At 42.4% G+C, this 22,825-nt stretch overlaps 1 protein-coding gene across 2 annotated transcripts in view; it reads right to left on the bottom strand.

The window, feature by feature from the left end:
• The window catches only part of ALK (ALK receptor tyrosine kinase), a 290,599-nt gene extending 267,979 nt beyond the window's left edge, over positions 1 to 22,620 (bottom strand). The window contains exon 1 of one of the 2 annotated variants that reach the window (XM_052682078.1): positions 22,485 to 22,620. In XM_052682078.1, the coding sequence (XP_052538038.1) occupies positions 22,485 to 22,584 (100 nt within the window). In that variant the 5' untranslated portion in view covers positions 22,585 to 22,620. Of the gene's footprint in view, positions 1 to 7,971; positions 8,003 to 22,484 lie in introns of those variants that run through there. The other variant, XM_052682056.1, reaches the window with a different exon arrangement.
• Positions 22,621 to 22,825: the final 205 nt, after the last annotated feature.

Raw genomic sequence — 22,825 nt, 5'->3', positions numbered from 1 at the left:
CAAATACTTCAGCCCAAATAATTTCTGGGCTAATATATTATTTAAAGGCGTGTAGGAAGATTAGAAACCAGGCGAGTTTACCAGCGGCTAGCTTAGGGCTCCAATTTTCTTAAAGACAAATTCAGTACATGAAGAAGCAATTAGACATGTGAGGACAAACTTCCTGATGTTGCAGTCATAAAAGCTAATCTATTAGACCATCTGTGTAAGACGGAGGATGAAAGACAAACCAAACCTCAAAATGGGGAGACAGAACCTATATCAGAGAGTGCTGTGATGCCTCTTTGAATGACTGCATTTAAATGAATCATTTCAGTAAATTTTACACCACATACTATACTAGCTGTTCCACGCTGTATTCATTCAGGAGTTACTACTCTATATCCACAATACATTGCACATACACATTGACTCAATTATTGTAATTTACTGGCAGCTTTGGAGGGAAATCTTTCTTCCCCAGGCTCATTCCTCAAAATAGCTGCATGTGCAGATCAACAATAACTGCTCAGAGGAGGGAGAATCAACTCTAAAGTGAGGTCGATGAACCAATGAACAGATGTTTCAGATAACTGCTTGCAACTCGTCCTACTTTCATGTGGTTGCACCACATCTTCTGTCTTCCTCGTCTACACTTAACAGTTTCAGAAGTTCTGCATTTTAGGACACTGAAACACTAAAGGAGCAGGGAGAATGTCCTTAAATTACAAAGTGGTAGGAGAGTATTTAAATAGAAATCAATGGTCATGCTTCATATATTACTTGATGTTTTACATTTCTGAGGACTAGAATTTCAAAACCTAGCACTGAATAAGCAGATGAGTACCTCCTGTTTTATTGCCATCTCAGGCCCTTGCCCTGTTGCACAGCATTCTTGTGGATGAGTTTCTGCAGAAAGATGTAGTCACCATGTTTCTCTTTTGTTGGACAGACCATGTGCACACTTCCCTCACTCTAGAAAAGTACTCACTGACAGGAAATTAACTGCACAATTCAAGCTTAAATCCAGACTAGGTCTGGAATACCTATGAACAGTTGACTTTTGATAGTTGCTGCATGTTTCCACTATCTACCACTAGGCTGAGTGAGAAGTGTAACAAACAATCATTCACTCCCCAGAAGCACCAGTACTACAGCTTGCACCCTATACCAAAATCCAAAAACTGCATGAGCCAAGAGTGGTTCAATTACTACTCACTCCTCAAAAACAGCCCTATAAAAGCAAGGATGAAATCTCAGAGGCAGAAGCTGGTCTTGCCATTGTGTGCATTACAGCTCCTCCAAAGGAGTCCCTGATTTCAGAACTCTTGAAATTGTTCGGTGCTACACGATTAATCGCATAGCGATAATAGTGCAAAGTCAGTGAAACATTTTATTAACATCCCAGACAGTGAAAGTTAATCACCAGCTTCTTGACTGTTGTTCTTCAAATACGATGCATGCAGTCATTGGTGATCTGGAAATACAGTAATTTATTACAGCTTCATACAGAGTTTTGTACAACTGATAAAGAAAGGGGGAAGTGAAGTGGACTGAAAGAATATTTTACTGAAAGCAATACACTCCAGATGCACCTACAGCAGTCATCTGGGAGACATAAAACCACGGTGTACAGAAGTGATTTTGTATTCTTCCCAAGGGAAGTAGAAATACAATACAACTTATAAATAGAAACAAGGTTAAACTCACACTTGCGTGTTGTCAGAAAGATTCTCTTATGCAGGCAAACTTTCAGCTAGCTGAAACATATGTTTATCTGAATTAAAAAGATTGAGAAAAATCACAACCACTGAATTCATGTGAAGGTTTCCAAAATTAATTCTTGTTTGTATAATGGACAGCAAGATTGCCGTATATACTTTATACCTACATACTTCTCCCATGTTATGTTGCTCTGATTTTCCTAAAGACAACTATTTTTTTCTTGCACCAATACTTTAATGCTCCTCAGTGATCGAGTGAATCTTTGACTAGAGGACCTTCCTGATGGAAAAAGCTGAAGGGGAGAAATAAAAAAGGAAGCACAAGATAATTTACATAAGTGCATTGCAATTATATCTCCTTAATTATGCATACAGCTGGCTCTATTTTAAGATGCACCACCGCAATGCACACTCAGGCACTAAGGGTATCTGTCACTCCATGTGTCAGGCCTTTAACATTCTCACCCACCTGCTTGAGAATCACTAGTAGCAAATCAGAACAACCAGTCAGGCTTGTGGCCACCTGCCATTCATCAGCTTTGTCAGATTACTGCAGAGCCTCTTCACATTTCTCTCGTGTCAAATCTTTTTTGTACACTTTTCAAAATAACAAGTCAATTTACTCATGTTATTCCATAAACTTTTCACTCACTACCAAACTAAGCAGCCTTGCTTTCAAAGACAAACATGGATCACACGAATCTGAGCTGTTAGTTAAATGACACAAAAGTATTCTGTCTTGTTTATACTGATTTAAGATGAGACAGTGTTAAATTCAAGTTTAATCTCCTCTCAAATAACACTGTTTTACCTATGGAAGATCAGTATGTACCTATGTAAATAGTAGGAAGAGCTATGTATATCCAGCTTGTAGTGCTATGTTGGAGATGCTTGGTACACTCAAGATTTTTTTGGAATAGAAAAATTCTCGTTGGAAGAGACCTAAAAAGCCCATCTAGTCCACTGCCAAAGACCACGCAGACCATAGCCATAAAACAGACGCACAGCAAGTGTAAAGACTACTAATGAGAACTGGCTCTTCCATCAATACAGAACTGAAAAGAAGCAAAAAAACTGAGATAGAAACTCTCATTTCTAATAGGCAACCCAACATCACTCCAACACTACCCCACCAGCTCACAAGTCTCTTCAGGCGCTGGAATGGGCTGCCCAGGGAGGTGGTGGAATCACCGACCCTGGAGGCGTTCAGGGAACATTTGGATTTTGTGTTGAGGGATATGGTTTAGTGAGAACTATTGGTGATAGGTGGATGGTTGGTCTGGGTGATCTTGTAGGTCTTTTCCAACCTTGGTGTTCCTGTGATCTCTTTATATGGATGCCTGTGCTGTTTGCTGTCCTCTGCACAATTCCTGCAACTTTCCTGAGACAAAATAAATGCCTTGTTTAACAAACTTTATCTCCTTTTACAATATGGTTACCCACCTAGTTGACCAAGGGAAGGCAGTTGGTGTGATCTTTTTAGATTTCAGCAATGATGCTGTTTCTCACAGTACCCCTCTGAACAAAATGCCCAGCATACAGCTAGACAAAGGCATGATGCAATGGGTGAGCAACTGTCTGACAGGTTGGGCCCAAAGGGTTATAATAAATCAGGTTGACAGCCAGTCACTAGCGAGTCCCACAGGGCTCCAGTTTAGGGATAGCCTTCTTTAACATTTTCATCAGTGATATGTTTAAGTAAGTTTGCAGACAATGCAAACTGGGAGGAGTTGTTGAATCCCTCAAAGGCAGAAAGGCCTTGCAGAGGGATCTTAGCAAATCTGAGGGCTGTGCAGTCACCAGCCACGTGAAGTTTAGCAAGAGCAGTTTTGATCACTAAAAATGGTTAAAATCATGCATACAACATGTAGGTTGATCATTGCTGTGGCATTCACCATAAAAATTCATTCACTGACATAAAAACCTAAGAGTGCTGAAAAACACTACTCAGACCTATTAAACACCTGGTTCTAACAGCTACTCTTGAAGCAAAGGATATAAGCTATTAGAGTTCAGTAGATTATGATACCACACAAAATCCAGTCATTCGTATAAATAAGATTTATCAAATGGCCAGGACACATTGCCCATGTTCTTTTAAGGTATTTCATAATGACACTGATAGATGAAATGCTCAGATGCCTGGCTCCGTAGGCTATAACACTGCCAATACTCCAAAATTTATCAAAATGACAATTCAAAGCTATTTGCCTCTAGTTATTATAGACAGGCCAGTTGGATTTTGCACAACTTAACTTGAATGACTGATGAAAGACCCTGGAAAGACAGTCATCACTGCTTTCAAGGTATGCATAACATTGCTCCAAGCTGAACTGTTAGAGACACTCTAGAATGCAGAACACTTTTTCTTTTTTTTCAGCTGTTGATAAAACACGGGCCCTTGGGAAGCATTATTATTGTTAGCAAAAAATAACCAAGATTTTCCATTCCTGTGAAATACATGCATGTCTGAAATATAGCTTTGAGAAAAACGGAAGAGTTGGTTACAGATGAGGGTTAGAGTAGAGCTGGAAAAGCCTTCCGGACTGAGGTCTCAGACTTTTCAGAATGTAAGAACAAAATAGTGATATCTTGTTGAATTCATTTTTTCCTCTACAAACAAGCCTCCAGATCAGGCATACAAAAAGGCCATTATTCAAAGTTTTGGTCATTAATCAAATAAGATTCTGGTCACATGCTACATAGAAGATATTTAATGCCACCGGAATCCTTTCTCTTCTATACCTTTCGCAGCACCAAAAAGGCCAACTCCAGAACTTAGAAATAATATTTTCCTGAGATTTGTTTTGTTTGGGGTTTGTTTTTTTATTATTATTTTTATTTTTTTGGAAAACAGAGCTAAGACCCAAATATAATTTGGGCAATGGATGATTAATTACACCACTACAAAAGAACACAAAGCTCAGAAGAGCAAAACAGGAAAGCAGTGTTTGTATTTACACAGCCTGAGCTGCCAATGCCCCAGTACAATCCTAGGAGGCAAAGACTTGCAGCAGAGCTGGAACCCATCTCTGTGTTCCCAGCAGGGCTAACAGAATGTAGCTGAAGAGAAACAGCAGTTATGGCTTCTTACAGCATTTGTTTGCTGTTTGGGGTTTTTGTTGGTGGTGGTGTTTTGTGTTTGTTAATATATAGAAAAGGATATTTTTCACAAATAAGTTAGTTATCTTCATGGCTCTCTTAAAGCTAATCCCAATAAAAGACACTTTTTGTTTCTTACATGCTTTGTCACTTATACTCCTAGCAGATGTCTATTCAAAACAACCCAAACTACTTTACTATCAGAAGAAAGCCCTGAGGTCACTCTTACCTACTTTCCTGCAACGCATAATCTTTAAAATTCATTTCATTTTTTCCATGATAATTTTGTGATCTCTTTTGATGCTGAAAATACTATTTTCTTTTCTTTCCTGGGAGGAACTGCATTTTAATCAGGCTTCCCAGAAAGAGCTTTTGCTGATCTTAATGTGAAAAGAAAATGCAAAGGAAAAAAAAAAAAAAAACCCAACCTCAAAAAACAGGAAATGTAACTTCAGAACAACAGAGCTCATTTGGTAGTGCAGAAGAAGTGACTGAGGTTCTTAAATTCTCTCTTCTCTACAGATGACAAAAAAATGTTCAGAAAGATGAACACTGAAATACATCGTGCCTACAGACTGCTTGGATTCTACTGCACATCACAGGAACATCTGGAGAAATGCAATTAGAGCACAAGCAGCTGCAATGCCCCCATTTGCTAATCTGAGCAGTTCCACTGTCACCTTGTGCTCCCTCACCAACTGCCATTCCTACCTGCAACCCACATTTTATGACTCCATTCTCAGCTGAGCTGTACTGCCATCCAAATGTTAAACAGCAGTAGGGTCACTGATCTACTCACAGAGCTGGATTGTGTCAATGCTGTGAAGCACTGTCTCTGTGAGCAAACCAAATACCAGTCCTGTGTGACAAACAGATATCCGAGTCATGCCCTAAAGCACTTAGAGAACTCACTCGGGACTCAATGATCTTGTCAAGAATTTGTCACTCTCCTAATGAGTCCCTTGCTTTGCACACCACTTTATTCTGCTGATGTGCATTGTGAACAGCCATGTATGCAGAGTATCATAAATCTGAATGCAGTATTCTGAGCAGCAAAGATGTTCATGCCGATGACGTTCACAGAAAAGAGGAAAGTTTAATAACGTGTAAGCCACACAGTAACACCACAGCTCAAGCTGCTCTAAAAAAGCCTGACCAAACCTCGCTTGGGAACCACAAAGACAGACTCATTGGAGTTCTTGGTGTTGTTGAAAGCAGATCTCCACCTCCTCAGACGAACGCTAACAGTCTAGATGTTTACACTCCACATACCCCCACCTGTAGAAAGCAGACCCATGATCTTCAGGTACCTCTCAGCTGATGTTCCATTACATACAGTTTCAACTGGGGCAGAAGACACAAGAGTGAGGAGGGGAAGCAGAGGTCACAGCTGACAGTGCAACCCATCACTGCCCATAGCTGACCTGACAGACACACCAAGCTGATTTGAAATGTGTACCGCTACCCTGGTTATCAGCCCTAACCAGAGCATTATATGAGGTCCTTACAAAATGAAGAACAAAGCAAACTATGCAAAGCATTCAAATATAGAAGACTGAAGAATACATGTTAGGTCAGTTTCCTATCTTCCTGGCAGTATCAGAGATGCTCCCAGATGACACATTAGAACAGAACCTATTCAGCGTGAACAACCTTGGGAGACAGCCAAATCCACTTCTAATTCCCTCCCATTTCAGTAAGACAGCAAGATTCACTGATGTTGTCGTTTTACTGAAAAGAGTGTAATCATGTAAGGCTATGGAACTGCTTACAGAACAACTTCCCATCACACTCAAATACAGCAATTTGTTATTTTATTGAGTGGCAGTCTGACCTGTTTTGATGAAATAGCTCAGCCTGAGCATAAGGTTATCAGATGATTAAAATTGCATTTCAAAGAATATTGTTAACAGATGGAATCTTAACTTTTTAATACATCATTAAATACATATTCAGAAAATAAATAAATAAATAAACATAGAAGCTAGAAAAAAAGTCTCTCACTATGAAAACATCAGCTAAAAATAACAACACCTCTTCATTTCATGGATGTTCGTGGCAGAGTCTGAAACACTGAAACTGCCCTTACCTCTCTCTCCACATTGAAGGGTAAAGATGCTCGACTCATTTTCCATTTAACCAGCAAAAAACTTGACAAGACAGTTTATCACCATGCTGTGAGCCTCCCTGAGCTTTGACACAATTCTCCCACTACTCAGAAGAACAGTAGCACTCTGCTCTTATGGAGTGCCTTTGAGAGAAGATTTACATGCTCAGAAAAGCAATATAAAAAACAGGACTCAGGAAGAAACCTTTGGAGGAAGTTGCATTAAGGAAGATCTGTGTGGGACCAGTCACAGAATCAAGGACTATCCTGAGATGGAAGGGACCCACAGGGAATCACTCAGCCCAACCCTGGGCTGCACACAGCACCTCCCTGTTCTTAGGCACGCACTAAAAGGAATTGCTGAAATTCCCTATTTGTGACCCCAGCAATCTTTAGAACAATAATGGATGCCACAGTGAAACAAGAGACACCTGTGCTTTGCCCAGGGGAAAAACTTCCAGACACTGCAGGATTCTGCCCTAAAGACCCTCTAATCACTCCAGCATTAAGAAAGCATCCATAGCAATCTGGAAACAGGATTTAGTCAAGTGGTGACCATGGATGGCAGGTGAGGAATAAAGGTCTAAATAAAGATCTTCACGTTCTCAAAGCTAACTTGAAAGCCAGGCTTTTCTGCTAGCCCTGGGACATTCCTGAAGCAGCTCAAAACTCACTATATAAAGTTCTTCTTCTTAGAGCATTAGTACCAAAATCCTGATGCAGAATGAGTTTATAGTGTCTAAAACAGTACAGTGCTCTTATAAGAGAGAAACCTTGCTATGAAACAAAAACTATGAATAAAGTGAGCGTTTCCCAGGACATTGTTTGAAAGAAGCCCCAGTTGGACAAGTTTAGAGACTGAAATATATATATATTCCTCAATTGTTCCAAACCTGGACTAATGCAACAAATTACAACTAAAAAGGAATCACCTTTTAAAATACCTTTGTGTTTTGCACACAAGGAAGCAAAATTGCTTCTGACAGGCTCTTGGTAATACCAGACAACATTTCTGCAGGTAAGCCAATAGTCATAAACAGAAAGAAGAGTTGAACTCACCAAACTGCTGGAAGGGCTCTCTGAATACACAACACTCCTTCTCAAGAAGCAACTTAGGTCCACAATGATGCAATCCCTTCAGTGGCTGCCCTTATATGAGCCCAGGCTGACCTTTGGGTCAGTTGTTGAGCACAGGTGCAAACAATGTTCCTGTGCTCCCTGGGCCAGGCACACCCCTTCACCAGGTGCTCAATCACCAGTTCATGCCCTTACCTAACAGTTCCCCTGCACCTGGACCACTTTTCACAACTTTTTAGGTACTTTGCACGCTCTTCCTCCTGATAACTCTGTTCATGTGACTTATTTATAATTTGCTCTGTCAATATTATTTCTTCCTTTCCTTGAATATTTTAATATGGACCCCAAAATATCCCCTCCAAATGCTTGGAGAAAGGGATTTGGAATCCCCTTTGGAAAGGAGTTGCAGTGTTTATGAAAGACAGCTAAGGGACAAGATTTTTAACTCTTTATCTCTGTAGATAGGTCTGGCTATACCAGTTACCCAGAAACAAATTTAGAGGCAGGAACTTATGCTCTTAAACATCTCTATCAATGACATCAAAAATGGGATCAATGCATCCTCAGCAAGTCTACGGATGATACAAAGCTGTGTGGTGCTGTTGACACACCTAAGCAGTGGGCACATATGAACCTCAAGAGGTTCAACAAAGGTCTGGCACCTGGGTCATGGAACTCCCACTATCAACATTAGCTGAGCGGTAAAAGAATAGAGTACAGCCCTACCAGAAAGGACTTGGAAGTACAGCTGGATGACAGTCTGGACATGAGTCAGTATTGTGCCCTTGCAGCCCGGAAAGCCAGCTGTACTGTGGGCCACATCCAAAGCAGCGTGGCCAGCAAGGTGAGGGAGCTGATCTTGCCCCTCTGCTCTGCGCTGTGAGACCTCACCTGGAGGACTGCATCCAGATGTGGAGTCCTCAGTACAGGAGAGACATGGGCCTGTTGGAACATATCCATGGGAGGGCTGCAAAAATGATCCCAGGGATGGAACACCTCCCTCTGAGGACAGGCTGAGAGTGCTGGGGCTGTTCTTACTGGAGAAGACTCCAAGGAGACCTGAGAGTGGCCTTTCAGTACCTAAAGGGGGTCTAGAAGAAAGAAGGGGGCACTCTTTAGCAGGGTGTGTTGTGAAAAGGGAAAATGGTTTCAAACTAAAAGGGGTGGATGCCTCATCCTTGGAGACATTCAAGGTCAGGCTGCATGGGGCTCTGAGCATTGCACTGATGAAGCTGCAGGTGTCCCTGTTCATTGCAGGGCAGTTGGACCAGATGGCCTTTAAGGTTCTCTTACAACTCCAATGATTCTATGATTCCAACAAGGCATTTTCTTTCTCTTCCTTCTCAAGTAAAAAGTGAATTATGCTTTTAGAGACATTTCAAGTTAGTTGACTTTTTCTTTTCAGAAAGTATATTGTCTCATTCTACCCCTTCCAATCCTTTTAATCTATTGGGAGAAAAAAAGAAAAAGAAAACAATCTTATTTCCACACTTTTCAGTGACAAAAGGTTACTGGAAATAATGTCAATATCAGACACTTAGGACTTTTACCATGAGGCATAAAAGGGTAAATTTATTGACGTTCTTAGTTTGAGGTGTGGAATACCATGTAAAAGTATTAAGAAGGCATGGCCACAGCAGCACAGTCAGGGTGGGAAAGGGGAAGGGTACCTTGGGGACAAACTGAACATAATTTCACATTAAGTAAAGGTAAAAAAGTTGAGACTAAGTCTTCAGAGAGATAGCACTTAATGAACAGAGGATATGAAGTTTTTAGAAGGTGATTATCAGAACTTTCCATATCTTTTAATTTAGGCATATTATGATAAGACAGACAAATACTTTCCTCCTGGGCTCTGGAGAGCTGATGTTTTTTTGCTTTGCATTCAGTAGGATTATATCTCTCTTGTCTTCATTCAGCTCAGAACCCAGACTGAGGATACCACAGGTGTGTTTAACTGCTAACACCCATGAGCAGCAGTTTATACCACACTGTCCACAGTGCAATGACAAGACTTCAAGAACAAGGGCTCTCAGCATCTCACACGCTTGTTTGGCCAGTGAAAGGACAACACTACTCTAGTGGCTAAACTTAGCAGCATCTTCTTTTGCTCATCATCCTAAGATGATTTAAAAAAAAAAAGCCTGAAAAGGAACAATTTTTAATCTTCTGCCACAAAAGAAACCAAACTTTGCTGTGCTGTTGCTGTGTCTTGCAATGCACTAACAGCAGACAGCCTGGTAGCAAAAAGCAGGGAAGATTCTTTCTGTCCAGTCTGCATGTATCTGAGAGCAAGAGAGTGAAGCAGGTGTACAATCAGAAGATGCCATTGACTTCAGTTGGCTTATGCCTCCGTCAAACTCCAGTTCAAGACCTGGAAATTACGAGTGCATGGAAGAGAACCCCCTGCTCCCTGTATGCTACAGCATAAATCTGTGGCACATCTCCATTTAGTTTGATCATACTAGACTGATCTAGTAGGTGGCAACCCCGCCCAGAGCAGGGTGGTGAAACTGAATGACCTTCAAGTCCCTTCCAACCTCAGCCATTCAGTGACTCTATAGGATGACTGTTGTTGCTTTCTCTACAGAATGCTACACTTCAGTGCAAAGTAATATACTGCCTTCAGTTACACTAATGCAACCCTCTGTAATTTATTTCTCCTAGCATTTCAGTCAGTGTCCCAGTGACTCATCTACTTACCAGCTGCACATCTGCTTGACAAATTTTAGAGATCTTTCTTATGCAGTATGTCCTGAATGTCGTTCCAGGGTCTCATGCTTCAGCTGTTTACCGTTTAGAGGATATTGCTCTATTTATTCTTAGCTTCATGGTCCTCTTAATGTTTATCTACCAGCCATATTTCAAGCCACTGTAGTTACAGATAAGGCATTCTGCATCTGATTACTGGCCCAGTTATTACTTGTTTTGTCCTCTATATTTAGATGTATTTTACATGTTTGCTGGCTTCATTTCCACACGCTATTATCCTTGTCAGAGAAAGATCATCAAAGTGGCAGGCGTAACAATGATCCTGTGGCCAGTTCCAGGAACAGTTTACCAATTCTGCTCCACAATCATACCCCCTTAGTCATGATACTCAAGAGTTACTGACTGCTTGCAACTTAAAGTGAGCTGGAAATGAAATACAAGCTACACTTTTACCTTTTTTGTGTGGGGGGTTTTTTAAATTATTATTATCACCTATCAAAATACAGATCCATTTGTTCTCTTTTAAGCTTGATGATATTTCCAGTAGTTAATAAAAGTTTAAAGGTATATTTTATTATTAGTTGAAAAGGGACCTAGTTTTTAACTACCTCTAATTTGCATAGTTTGCCTAAGGTCATGAGCTTTTGCCCTCGCAGGAAAATCTATCTAGATAAAATCCAAGGAGGCTCTCACTGACTTCAGTGTTATACCAAATGCTCAGTAAGATACTTCAAAGAATTTTATTTTGGTTACAAAATAAATCCTACAGTGCTCAAGCTCATCTGTATTCTACTGTAGACTCAATCCCTCCTTATTTGCTTGCAATCAAATGAAATTTCAAGGTTTCTTTTGACATCCCTATGACCAGCTTGACAGGCAGTCCCGTAGATAATCTGATCCCTCGGTGTAGAGGTGTGGGTTCCTGTGGCTGAGTTGGGAATTACAATGCATTTGTTTCATGGCTGTTCTGTTACCCAGGAAGAGGCTCTACAAAACCATAGCATTATTGCCTACAGAGGAAACCTGACTGTCCAGCTCCTTAAGACTCGATCTAGTGTGTCATTGTCTGTTTTCAAGCCTGAGCTGTGTCTTTCATTACACTAAAGGTCTCCCTTCCCATTAATCTTGTTGAGCAGCTCTCCTCTCCAAGCTCTGCTGCCCACAATTTGCGATTCCTTATTGTTGAGCATCCATCACACACAAAATTGTTTCTAAGCACCCCATTACTCATATATTTAGGGATGTCAAAGAAAGGCCTCTATGTAACTCCCAAAGCACTTTACAATTCCCTTCTGCTTTCCCATCAAAAAGGCAAAAAGGACACAAACAGACAGCATCTTATTTGAACTTACCGGGAAGGTAGATTTCCTTGCACAGAAAGTAATAAGGAGGAGCAAGGCAAGAAAAAAAAAAAGGCAACAATAAAGTACAGTACATTTACAGTTTATGATGCATTAACTGATATCACAAGGCTCAGCTGAGCAAGAATCCACTCCTGAGTCCTTCAGATGACTTTTTCAGTGCCGGTACAACAGAAGAACTTGACCCTGTATGGAAACTAACACGTTTCCTTTCTCTCATATTGTAATTTATATTATATAATCCAATTGCATTTCAGAACTTAAGCTATTAGAACCTCCTTTTGCTCAACAAGGTCTTCAGTTTGGTTTGGGGACCATCTCTATAAACAATCATGACACACAGCTGTGCTTTGAGAAGTTCTATTAAACTTCTGGAAAACAAATGGAGAAACCCACCAAAATCATTAATATGGGGTACCTGAAGAATTTCCATTGAGTCAAGAACTTCCATAAGTCTCAGAGGAAATTGTGTAGTTCTTCTCTAAACAGCAGATCTGAAAAAGCTGGAGTTCACACACTTATTAAAATGAAAAGGGGGATCAATTGATTTCCAAGGGCTATCTATTAATGGATTCCCTTTCCCAGCACAGGATTGCTGTACTCACTCATTTACTCATTCATTCATCACATCTCTGCAGCTGCGCAAACAGATTCTGTAAACAAAATCTTTTCACCAGCAAACTCCCACTGTGCTAGCAATATTAAGTGGCAAGCACACGAACACCCTGCAGAGAAGCAGAGTTCATTGATATTTCTTTTTCCTCTTTTCATATAGTTGACACTGCTTTATAACCGACTTAAAAAAAAGTAATAAACCTCAATATATTAAGTCTCCATACAGACTGGTTGCTGAAGGCTTAATATCAGCCATAATTATTATCCATAAAATGTTATTGAATCAAATCTTAAAACTTAATGCTGCCTTGTTTCAGGAGATAAAGAACAGTATATGGCTGGCAAAGCAGAAGAAGGTTGATCAAAAGCTCACTGTTTCATGTGGTTTCAAACTCTAAGCACAAAAGGGACTGGGCACTTCAAATGTTATCCAAAATCCAGTGAGCTGAATTTTGTCTCCTTGACAGAATCTAGTGACACAAATAGATATTCAAGAGATCTTATTTGAGAACATTATATTACCGCCCAGATGGAAGATACAACTCCTTTCTTGAGTTGAGGACTGGTGAACATCACTCCTTTGAGATGCTCTGATGCACCTCAGATTGTAATCTGCAATTAGTAGTCAAATCACCTCAACACTAAGGGGCTTCTCTAAACTGCAACCTCCTTCCATTTATCTGAACCTTTCTGCTACTCATAGCACCTTGATCAGCTTCAAAAACAGACACATCTGCCTTTCCAGCCCACATGTTAATGCGTGAGCTCCCCACCTGCAAAGCAGTTCCCCAGCCAGAACGCATCAGACAGCTGCTTAATAGAGCACTTGGGCTGCCCGAACACTTACAGCTGATTAAGACTGATATTCTCCCTGCCCACAAACATTTTATTTGACTTTCTGCAATCAGAATATCATCAATAATCCAGTTCTCCTCTTCCTTTTTTGTAGTACACAACTGCAAGAATCTCATCTCTCCAAAGAGCTGAGAAGAGGAATGTGACGACAAGAGAGCGGGGAAGAAGCAAAGCGTAGCAATGCGTGCCCTCCCCTACCAAAAGCCACAGTGCTTCCCAGCGAGAGCCTATTGCTCCTGAGCAAAGCAAGCTTCATCTCCTCCCTTCCTCGGTTGCTAAGCAAATGCTAACCGTTACACGGACACCTCATTGCCCTGCCAACCGACGTATTGCCCAGGTGAACCTCAAGCTCTTGTGCTTTACAAAGAGAGGCTCTGACTTCAGGGCCAAAGCTTGGGCCAGCCCTGACTGTAGATCCACTCTCCACCTCTGTAATGCACCTATTTGGCAAGGTAACCCTTAAATTGGCAATGCTTTATGAAATACTTCCATTTTGCAACAATATAACAAGTACTCCAAGGAACCCATGCAGAAGGGTAATAGAAAATACATGCAGGGAAACCTATTCTGAAATGTCTACAAAAAGAGAAGCCAAGGAATTCCTTTTCTTAAAGATTTTATTAACCTTTTGCTAATGAAAGGAGATTACTGATCAAGAGCTAGATGAGGTCAATGCAGTAATTATATTTTGATTCCTCTTCAAACAAGCCTCTTGCACAATGTAAAACAAAAAAAGTTGATAAAACAAACTGTTACTTAAACCGAGTCTTTTAGAATAATAATTAACCTATAATAACTATTCTGGCCTCTTCTTCACCCTTGAAACGTAATCCCTTCTCATTAGTTTCAAGTTTAATTGGCGTCAGTAATGAATTGTCCCTCAGAAATAACCATTGCATCATGCTCCCTAATGCTGACACGTGGTGTCATACAAGTGCAAAGACCAGAAGGCAATTTCTGAAGACAGGGAGCTGCTCAGCAGATCAAAACAACAACAAAATGAAACAAAAACCCACAACCCAATAAGTTTATTTAGAAGACAAATGTAGCCAACACAGTTCGAAGCAAAGAGGGTTCCAAGTAGCTTTGCCAGTAATTGCTGCAGTGTTTTTAGTAAGACTCTAAGCTCTAATTTCTTGTTCTTTCCTGGCCTTTTGTGGGAAACAGAAAAGAAACATCACTATTTAGTACATTCAGTGTGAGAAAGTTGTATTCAACATTTGCTTTCTAACATTATCAAATACTGCTTTTTCCATCTTTGGTTTCTACGGTCTCTCCGTAAAATAAATATAATAATACTTAGAGATGTCAGCAGGGAGATAAAGTTTAAATAATTTTGAGAAGTAAGATGAAAGGGGCTATAAAAAGCCCAGACATTCTGATGTATCTGAGATAGCTTGGTACTTAAAGGGCCAGTAGCAACAGCATGTGAATGCCAATGTACGTACTGAAATCTGTTGCAACTTGTAGAGCTCTGTGGTTTCCAACAGGTGAAATCACAGGTATTCAGCTGCATATCACAGGCACTACAGTGCTGCATTCATAAAAGCTCATGCAAACTTTTAAAACTCAGCTAGAAAGAAATCTCCAATGACAAAGAAGTCCTGGAAAGAGCACGACGTGGAAAATATAAACAGCTCCAAAATGTTTACCAGGACACATCACTGAGTATGTGTATAGAAGGTATTACCTCTTCCTAACAGACCTCCAGAAATACATGGTACAAGTAGCCAAACACAGCCATGTCGTTTCCCACACTGACCAAGTGTTCCCATATCTTCACCTGATCATCTCACCGCAGAGCCATCATCTCTCCCTCTGCCCAGCTCATAACTCAGAAAGAGTGCCGTGGTTTTCTTTCACAAGGCATAGTTTTATAAGATGGGAGACTGGAAAGAGCTGCTTGTGAGTAAGAAGATGGTGAGAAGGTTGCAGAGAGAGCCCACACCTCTCCCTTTACAGTGCATTGCTACAGCGGATATCCAAGTCCAAAGCACTTCCACTTGTTTTGACAGGAAAGCTCCTTTGCCTTGCCATAAGCAATGGGTGGCCACTGAAAGACTTCTGCAATCAGCAGACTAATTGGAAGAGCTGCTAGAGGCAGGCTTGCAAAGAGCATATCCTTTGTTTCTAGAAAGATCTAGCTGAAAGCTTCAGGCCTAGCATCACAATTTTGCCATTTCTAATCCTGGAAGATAGGCACATCACTAAAGCTACAAATAATTTAAAATCCCACATTCTGTATTAATTTCCAACACCTTAAGCAGAAAATCAGAAACAGAGCTTCTCACACCATCTCCATGAAGTTTTCCCTTCCCTAAAAAGCTAAATTTGCCTTTTTGGCTTTAAGAAAGGATGGTGTTTTAACAGGCAAAAGCATGGCTCATAGTTTTTACAAAACCAGAAATCCAATCTTTTGTAACATCAGGCAAAAGCGCTGTTATCTCAGGTTTCAGAAGTTGGCTATCCCTTAGCAGGAAGGAAATAGCAACACTATGATTAACTCTGCAGACATGGAAGTAAATCAATATGGGAGGCTGTTGTAGTTTTTATCAGAAATCTCAAGAGTTAAACTGTATCCTACTGTCTTTATTGAAGTTATTAGAAAGTAACCTGCAAAAAATAGCATCTTCCACCCAATGGAATTTTGAAGCCATCAGTACTACCCTTGTTAAGCAAAGTGTGTGCCACGGAATGATGGATTTCCTGTTAAAGCTCTCTGCTGCCTCCAACTTCTTGCGTGATTCTTTCTTCCTCCATGCTCTCTCACTGCCATATTCACTAATGGCAGACCCAACATTGCTAAATAATTAAGTCAGAATTAGAGAGTCAAAGCAGAACCTGATTCCTGCAACTACTCAATATTTTTACTTTGTAAAACATTAAAGGTCAGTGGCAGTAGTAAAAATAAATGCAAAATACTAACGGGTATTTTCACACCACAGGGATCGCTTTGCATTCAGCGCCTATTTTTCCATGCTTGATTCCATCTTCGTGCAACAGTTTACCATTTTCTTTGGAATGTCTACCGTTAGAAAATAGCCTGGAGCCCGTGGAGCAAGCCACCAGCTCTATCTGCTGGATCCAGCTGGAACAATTCAACCACATGTCTCATCACAGGAGGGACAAGTAAAAACAGTTCTCCTTCACTACCACTGCCATAGATTATAGCTTCTGAAAGCAGAGATATCTAAGCCCTATCCGTGCTGCCACGGCACATTTCTGAGTAGCCATGCTAAGCAGTATAGTGACAACCAAGGAACTACTTAGTTGCCTCAGTCATAAATCACAGTACCCATGTAAATTAGACTTTAGTCTCAGAATGTGTTTCTTGCCTAAATATTTAAACACATAAATAACTTGCAGCGATTCCAGCTTGTCATTTTAAGCTTTCTGACATTCATTGTTCAGAGGAAAAGAAAGGTCAGACTTATCAAATCTGCATTTATACTTCCATGACATTTTTCTCCAACCATGTTTTTTTTGAATTAGAGGAGCAAGACAAATGTGGCACATTTCAGAACAGACCTTTCTTGGCTCAGCACTGCTGCCCTGCTGAGCAGCTCCTCAGCAAACAGCTGCTATGGATCAGAGGGCAAAAAGATGTGGAAGGCAACTTGGACCGTTTGCTGCTAGACATATCCCTCATCAGTGCCCTAGTCTCAGTGCTCCAAGTTCTGGGTAGCCCAAGCAGATTCTTGGGAAGTGTCCAGGCAGTGTTTAACCTGCTTAACTGCTGCTTGGGAAGAAATCTCAAGATGGACTCCTAAATAGCATCAGCCCAACTGAGTTAGCACAGATACATTGAGAAGGTGGTGGTTTCTTAACTATGACAAGGTTCAGTTACGATTTTATGACTTGTGAAATGTATAAGAGCTAAAGACAGCCCTCACTTTCTCTATTACTTTTTGACCAATTCACAAACAATCACAAACACGGATTATACTTCCTATTATACAACATTCATGCAAGATACGCAGTGAGCCCAATGATGAGATTACATTCAAATACAATTCAGACACTGCAAGACCACCTCTGACTCTGAAGTGTGTTTCTACCTTTGTATAATAAAGCACTAAAGTTTCCTACAGCACTCCTCTGATGTATAATTCTCTGTATTTAAGGATGAGGAAATTAAAGCACAGCAAGATTAGAGAAGGTATCTTTTTAAAATCTGCTATACATTTTCATACATAATAAAAAAGTAAACCCAATAAACTGTGCTCTTTTGGGTGTCTGTTTATAGCTTTTTACTGAACAAACTTACAAATAGGAATATTTATAAGAACAATGTGTTGTGTCCAAGAGCGAATGAAATTCAGGTCAGGTAGGTAAGTGCCTTGGCCAGGACTAGGGCAGACAGCACAGAGACCTGGGGCTGTCCTGCCCAGCAGCCCAGCCAAACCCAGTGCTACTGGCTTCCTTCCTCTTCAGGAGGCAACATCATTTCAAGACCAGGCACTGTGGACTGGCTAAATCCATGTTTCTGGAGAGCACAAGGGAGTGGTGTTCTGCAAGGAGCTGCTGTGGGCCCAATACTTAGGGCAGGAGGGCTGAGAAAGACGTTCCTAGGCACAGTTTGGATTCATTGCAATTTAGCAACTGGTAACTGGCATGCAGTATTCTAACCCAAGGGTGGAAGAAAACTTCAGTTTGCACTAACACATGTCTAAGAAAGGCATTAAATCTCCAGCAGAAAAGACGAGAACTACCTGCACTAGAATGGAAGCCATTCAGAAGCCCTACAGCAATGACTGAGTTTTGCCTGATTTACCAGAAGAGGCAAATCACATCTCACATCCCAGATCCAATCCCTCGACTGTGTAAGAGAGAATAACAGAGAGCAACTGGAAAGTGATTGAAGCCTTTTACAGCCTCCTGCTCTACATGGCACAACTCCAAACTTTGTTCTTTGGAAGCAAAAAGAAAAAACAAAAAAAAAACAACAAAAAGAAAAGAAAAATACAACTGAGATCTCGATCAAATGCTGATGCCTCAGAAATATGTGGAAAACACCGGGGACTTTACTGCAGTCAGCTTTCAGCTCAGAGCTCTGATTTTCATTTTCAAAACATCTACTTCCAAAAACATATTTTCCTCCGCTCTGAAGTTCTTTCTAATCTCATGTAAGAAATTCCTCTTGCAGATGAGCTCAGGTGCACAGCAGCACTACCCTAAAGATGGAAAGCCAAATTGTCTCAGTGTTATAACAGTGGTGGTATGCAGTGAATGCAGTTTCAGGGAGAGTACGTGCGGCAAGTTAATAAAATTGGAGAAGAAGGCCATGGTGCAGGAGTAATATTCCCCCTAACCAGAGGATAAGAAGTTACCCATGGCTATTGAAGAAACAAAATTGGACGTTAAGTCTACTTCATGAATTAAAGTACACTGACCTTTAGAGGAAGGAATGACTCATTTTCATCCCTGTATGCCCCTTTTTAACACATGCTTCCCACCTTTGCATATGTAAGCAGCAATTAGTTCTCACGGAAAGTTGTTTTATGGGCATTTCAGCTTATTAAGCTTCCTGAGTAAACTTAACAAAGATGCATTTAGCAACACTTGTGGACCAGGTACCCTACAGGAAATGATTTGGTTACCTATGGTGTTAACATGATGAAATACAAATGCTTCTGCAGGGCCAACGCAGATGGGCTCTGGATCTCTATGAAGCCCATGGAAGTGTGGAGCAACCAGGCACTGAGAGCACTTGCAGGACAGTAGTGCACAAATTCCTGTGAACTCAATGGCTTGACTGTTAAACAACAGCACTCCGGTAAGAACACCTTTTACTAACTGTGTTTGGTAACACACTGAGGCAAATTGCTTCATGCCCCACATATGCTATCAAAAAGCGAAAAGCTTCACTTTGGTGAAATACCTCTCAGCCAGTATCAGAGCACAACAGCTAAAAAGAATACAACGTTATTTACAGGCCTCTTTTGTAACCTTAAACTCAATGGGAATTCGGCTCCTTGCAGGTTTTTCTCATCCTGATGTACAATTCAATCTCCATTCCCAGGGAGGATCATTTTGTGAAAGTAATTAAGCAAGGTAATTACATTTTTTTTCCTGGGAAGTGCTGCAATCCTGGGCATCTCCAGCACTTTTGGAAAAAGAAAAAAAAAAAACAAGAAAATCACTAAGTGTGTCAACATCACTAAAGCCTCTGTACACTGTTGATGGGAGGATTGCATTGTTTGAAATCCATTTCCAATTAGCTTAAGCAATGTAGGAGAGGCTCAGTTGCCTTAGGAAGGGCTTTAGTTAAGCCCTGTTCAAATTAGCTGCAATGGTGATAATAATTGCTGGAATCTGCACACGTATGGGCTGGTGGATGCTGCTGGTGCTGCTGTCACTGTGTCAGCACATCCTGCTGGCAGCAGGGCTATGTGGTGTAAATTTAAGGATGGTAGCGATGTGTGGTGTTCATACTGGCAGCACCTTCACAATGCAAAAGGAATGGACTTTTAACATCCTCCACAATTCCATATGCACATGGAAAAAAAACCTATGTGCACAGCCATATCGTGGTATAAATACACTACAGTTTAATTACTGGCAAAGCAGATGGAGAATTTAATAGCAATGCTGCACTTCAGGAACATCAGTGCAGAATTCAGGAGGAAGCTGGAATTGTTACAGGAGGTCAGGAACAGCTGCTAGGAGAAGGTACTGCTGTGAGATAGGTAGCTCTGCATTCCTTCTGCTCCTCCTATTCCTGCATCCCCTGCAATGGACTCTGCAAGGCTGTATTGCAGTAAAAGCAGCAGAGCCTTGCCTTCAGCATGATTTCACTGGGCAGAGCTAACTGCTGCTCATCTCTCAGCAAAAACATGGATTTCTCAACAGCGAGGACGACACCCAGAGCCTGATGAACTTCACTTAAAGCTCCGTGCTGTACTCACAGCATCACAGCACCTGCTCATCATGAGGATATCCTTCACCCAGGTTAAAAACCACATCTTCATCCTCAAAGATGACAGCTATGTGCCCTCCAGCTCGCTCGCTGCTAAAGTCACTGGGGCTGAACTAGCATTAAAAGCGAAGGCTGCATCTCCACTGCCAAAGAGGGAGATCCTTAAGGCAAAGGAACTGCAATTCATGAAGAATTTCCCAAAGAGAGAAAAAGAAAAGAGCAGGAGGAGTGGCTTTAGGTGTCTTTATTAATATTTTAAAACTATTTTTCATGCTAACATATTGAGGCAAGAGCTGCAGAAGGCAGGGAGGGAGCACTGGCCTCACCCAGACACCGTACAGCAGGTGATCTCTGCCTCACCTCTGCCAAAACTGGCCCACGGAGGGCTAAGCCAGGCATCTCACTTCAGCCCCGAGCATAAGACTGATTCACATAGAAACTGTTCTGATGGTCTGCTTTGATTTTAGCTGCAGGCAGCAAGGAATGAAATGAGTTCCATTGGTAATTACTCACATAGCTGGCCCAGATTTACAGTTGAACATAAAAAAAATCAGTTGCTCCAACTTTGTACTCAAAGCCCAGCACTGACTCCTCTCACCACCTGCAAACGTACCTAGGTTTGATTTGTGATCCAATAAGTGGCTACCACTCAGGGACACGCCACCAGCACCTCCACAGCTTCATAAAAGCTACCAAATTGAGCTCATAGTGACAAATTATTTGATCCTGCAACCCCCTCGCTATTACAACCTTGGTATGAGAGCCTGAATCAGAGCTTGTGTGAAAGGTACCAGGCACAAGCAGGATGGAAATCTCTCCTGATCATTGCCCGAATTATAAATTCGATTTGAGGATTTGGATTGGATTGAGGAGCTGCCCCCTACCCCGACTTCCAATCCTTATCATCCAGGACTAAAAATATGAGCCAGGGTCTCCTCTTCAGAGAGATGCCAATCAGTGCTATGTGAGCCTCCTGAGATACATGGCTTCTTGTCATACTGTAGCTGATACAGTCCACCAACTACCATCTGTGGCATTAAAAGGGACAGGAATCAACTCAGTGCCAGCTCACTGTGGCTGAACCTCACCAACAGCTCATCCACACACAGTGGGATGGAGGAGAAAACTGAAAGGTGCAGTCAAAAACTGATGGGTTGAGATAATGGCAGGTTAATAACAAAGAAAAAATAATTCAAAGTAGCAAGAAATACACCAAATGGGTGATGCACAGCACAATTGCTCACCGCCAGCCAACTGATGCCCAGCCAGTCCCTGAGCAGCAACAGCCCCCCAGCGTTACCCCGGCGTTATTGCTCAGCGTTGACACCACATGGTAAGGACATCCCTGGGACCTGCATGAGTGAGCTGTGCCTGCGCTGTACCCTCCCGGCTTCTCGTGCCCCCCAGCCCCTGCCTGCTTGCAGGGCAGCGTGAGAAGCTGGGAAGTCCTCGGCTCTGCGCAGCACTGCTCAGCAGTAACTGAAGCAACCGTGTGTTAACATTATTCTCATCCCGCATCCAAAACACGGCACCCTCCCAGCTACTAGGAAGAAAATTAACTCTCTCCCTGCTGAAAAAAAAAAAAAAACGCTGGGAGAGAACCGTTTTCTTTGACGTTTGCCTGTCACCTATCATATGTTTAGAAAAAGGTAATAACGCTGATAGCAATGCCCAACAGCATTCGCGTATCACTCTGAGCTCCGGAATGCTTCCACCGCTCCCCGAGGCTCGCCCGCACATAACCTTGGGAATCCCTCGCAGCCCTTGGAGTAAAGAACACACCCTCAAAAAACGATGGGGAGCATCAGACAGCCTGACCTCGCTCCCCCGAGGCTAACGACACTTCCACCTTCGGGTCCCATTTGCGGTCGCCTGGCGCAACGCCCGCACTGCACACAAACCCCTCTGCGCTTCCTAGCAGCCCTCCCGGCCCCCCAGCCCGTCGGTACGTTGGGCGGCAAGGACGAGCCGCAAGGGGAAGTCGCGGCCGGCGGGGGGAGCTGGCAGCGCCCGGCATGCAGCGCCCGGCTCACCTGCCGCCGAGACGTGGAGGAGGAGGCGGGGGCGGGCGGCTCGGATGGCCGCCGAGAGCCCTCGCTCGCCGCCCGGAACGGCTCCGCGGCGCTCGGGCATCACCCGCACCCGCAGCCGCCCGTCTCCGGCGCGGAGCCAGCCGGCGAACGGCTCGCTGAGGTCGAACTCCAGGCGCGCCCCGGCGGCGCAGCCGTCCCGCAGGCTGCCCTCGCCCACCTCCAACACCAGCTGCTTGGCGCGCCGCAGCCGCCGCCCGCCCGCGGACGAGCCGCCGGGGAGGACGAGCGGAGCGGCCGGCGGCGGCCGGGAAGGCCCTCCTCGGGCGGCGCGGAGCAGAGGC

The sequence above is a fragment of the Tympanuchus pallidicinctus genome, unplaced genomic scaffold, assembly GCF_026119805.1.
Source record: "Tympanuchus pallidicinctus isolate F22 unplaced genomic scaffold, pur_lepc_1.0 scaffold1, whole genome shotgun sequence".
NCBI classification, from domain to species: Eukaryota; Metazoa; Chordata; class Aves; order Galliformes; family Phasianidae; genus Tympanuchus; species Tympanuchus pallidicinctus.
The sequence above is the reverse complement of the archived record's forward strand: the minus strand, read 5'-3'. Positions and strand labels throughout refer to the sequence as shown.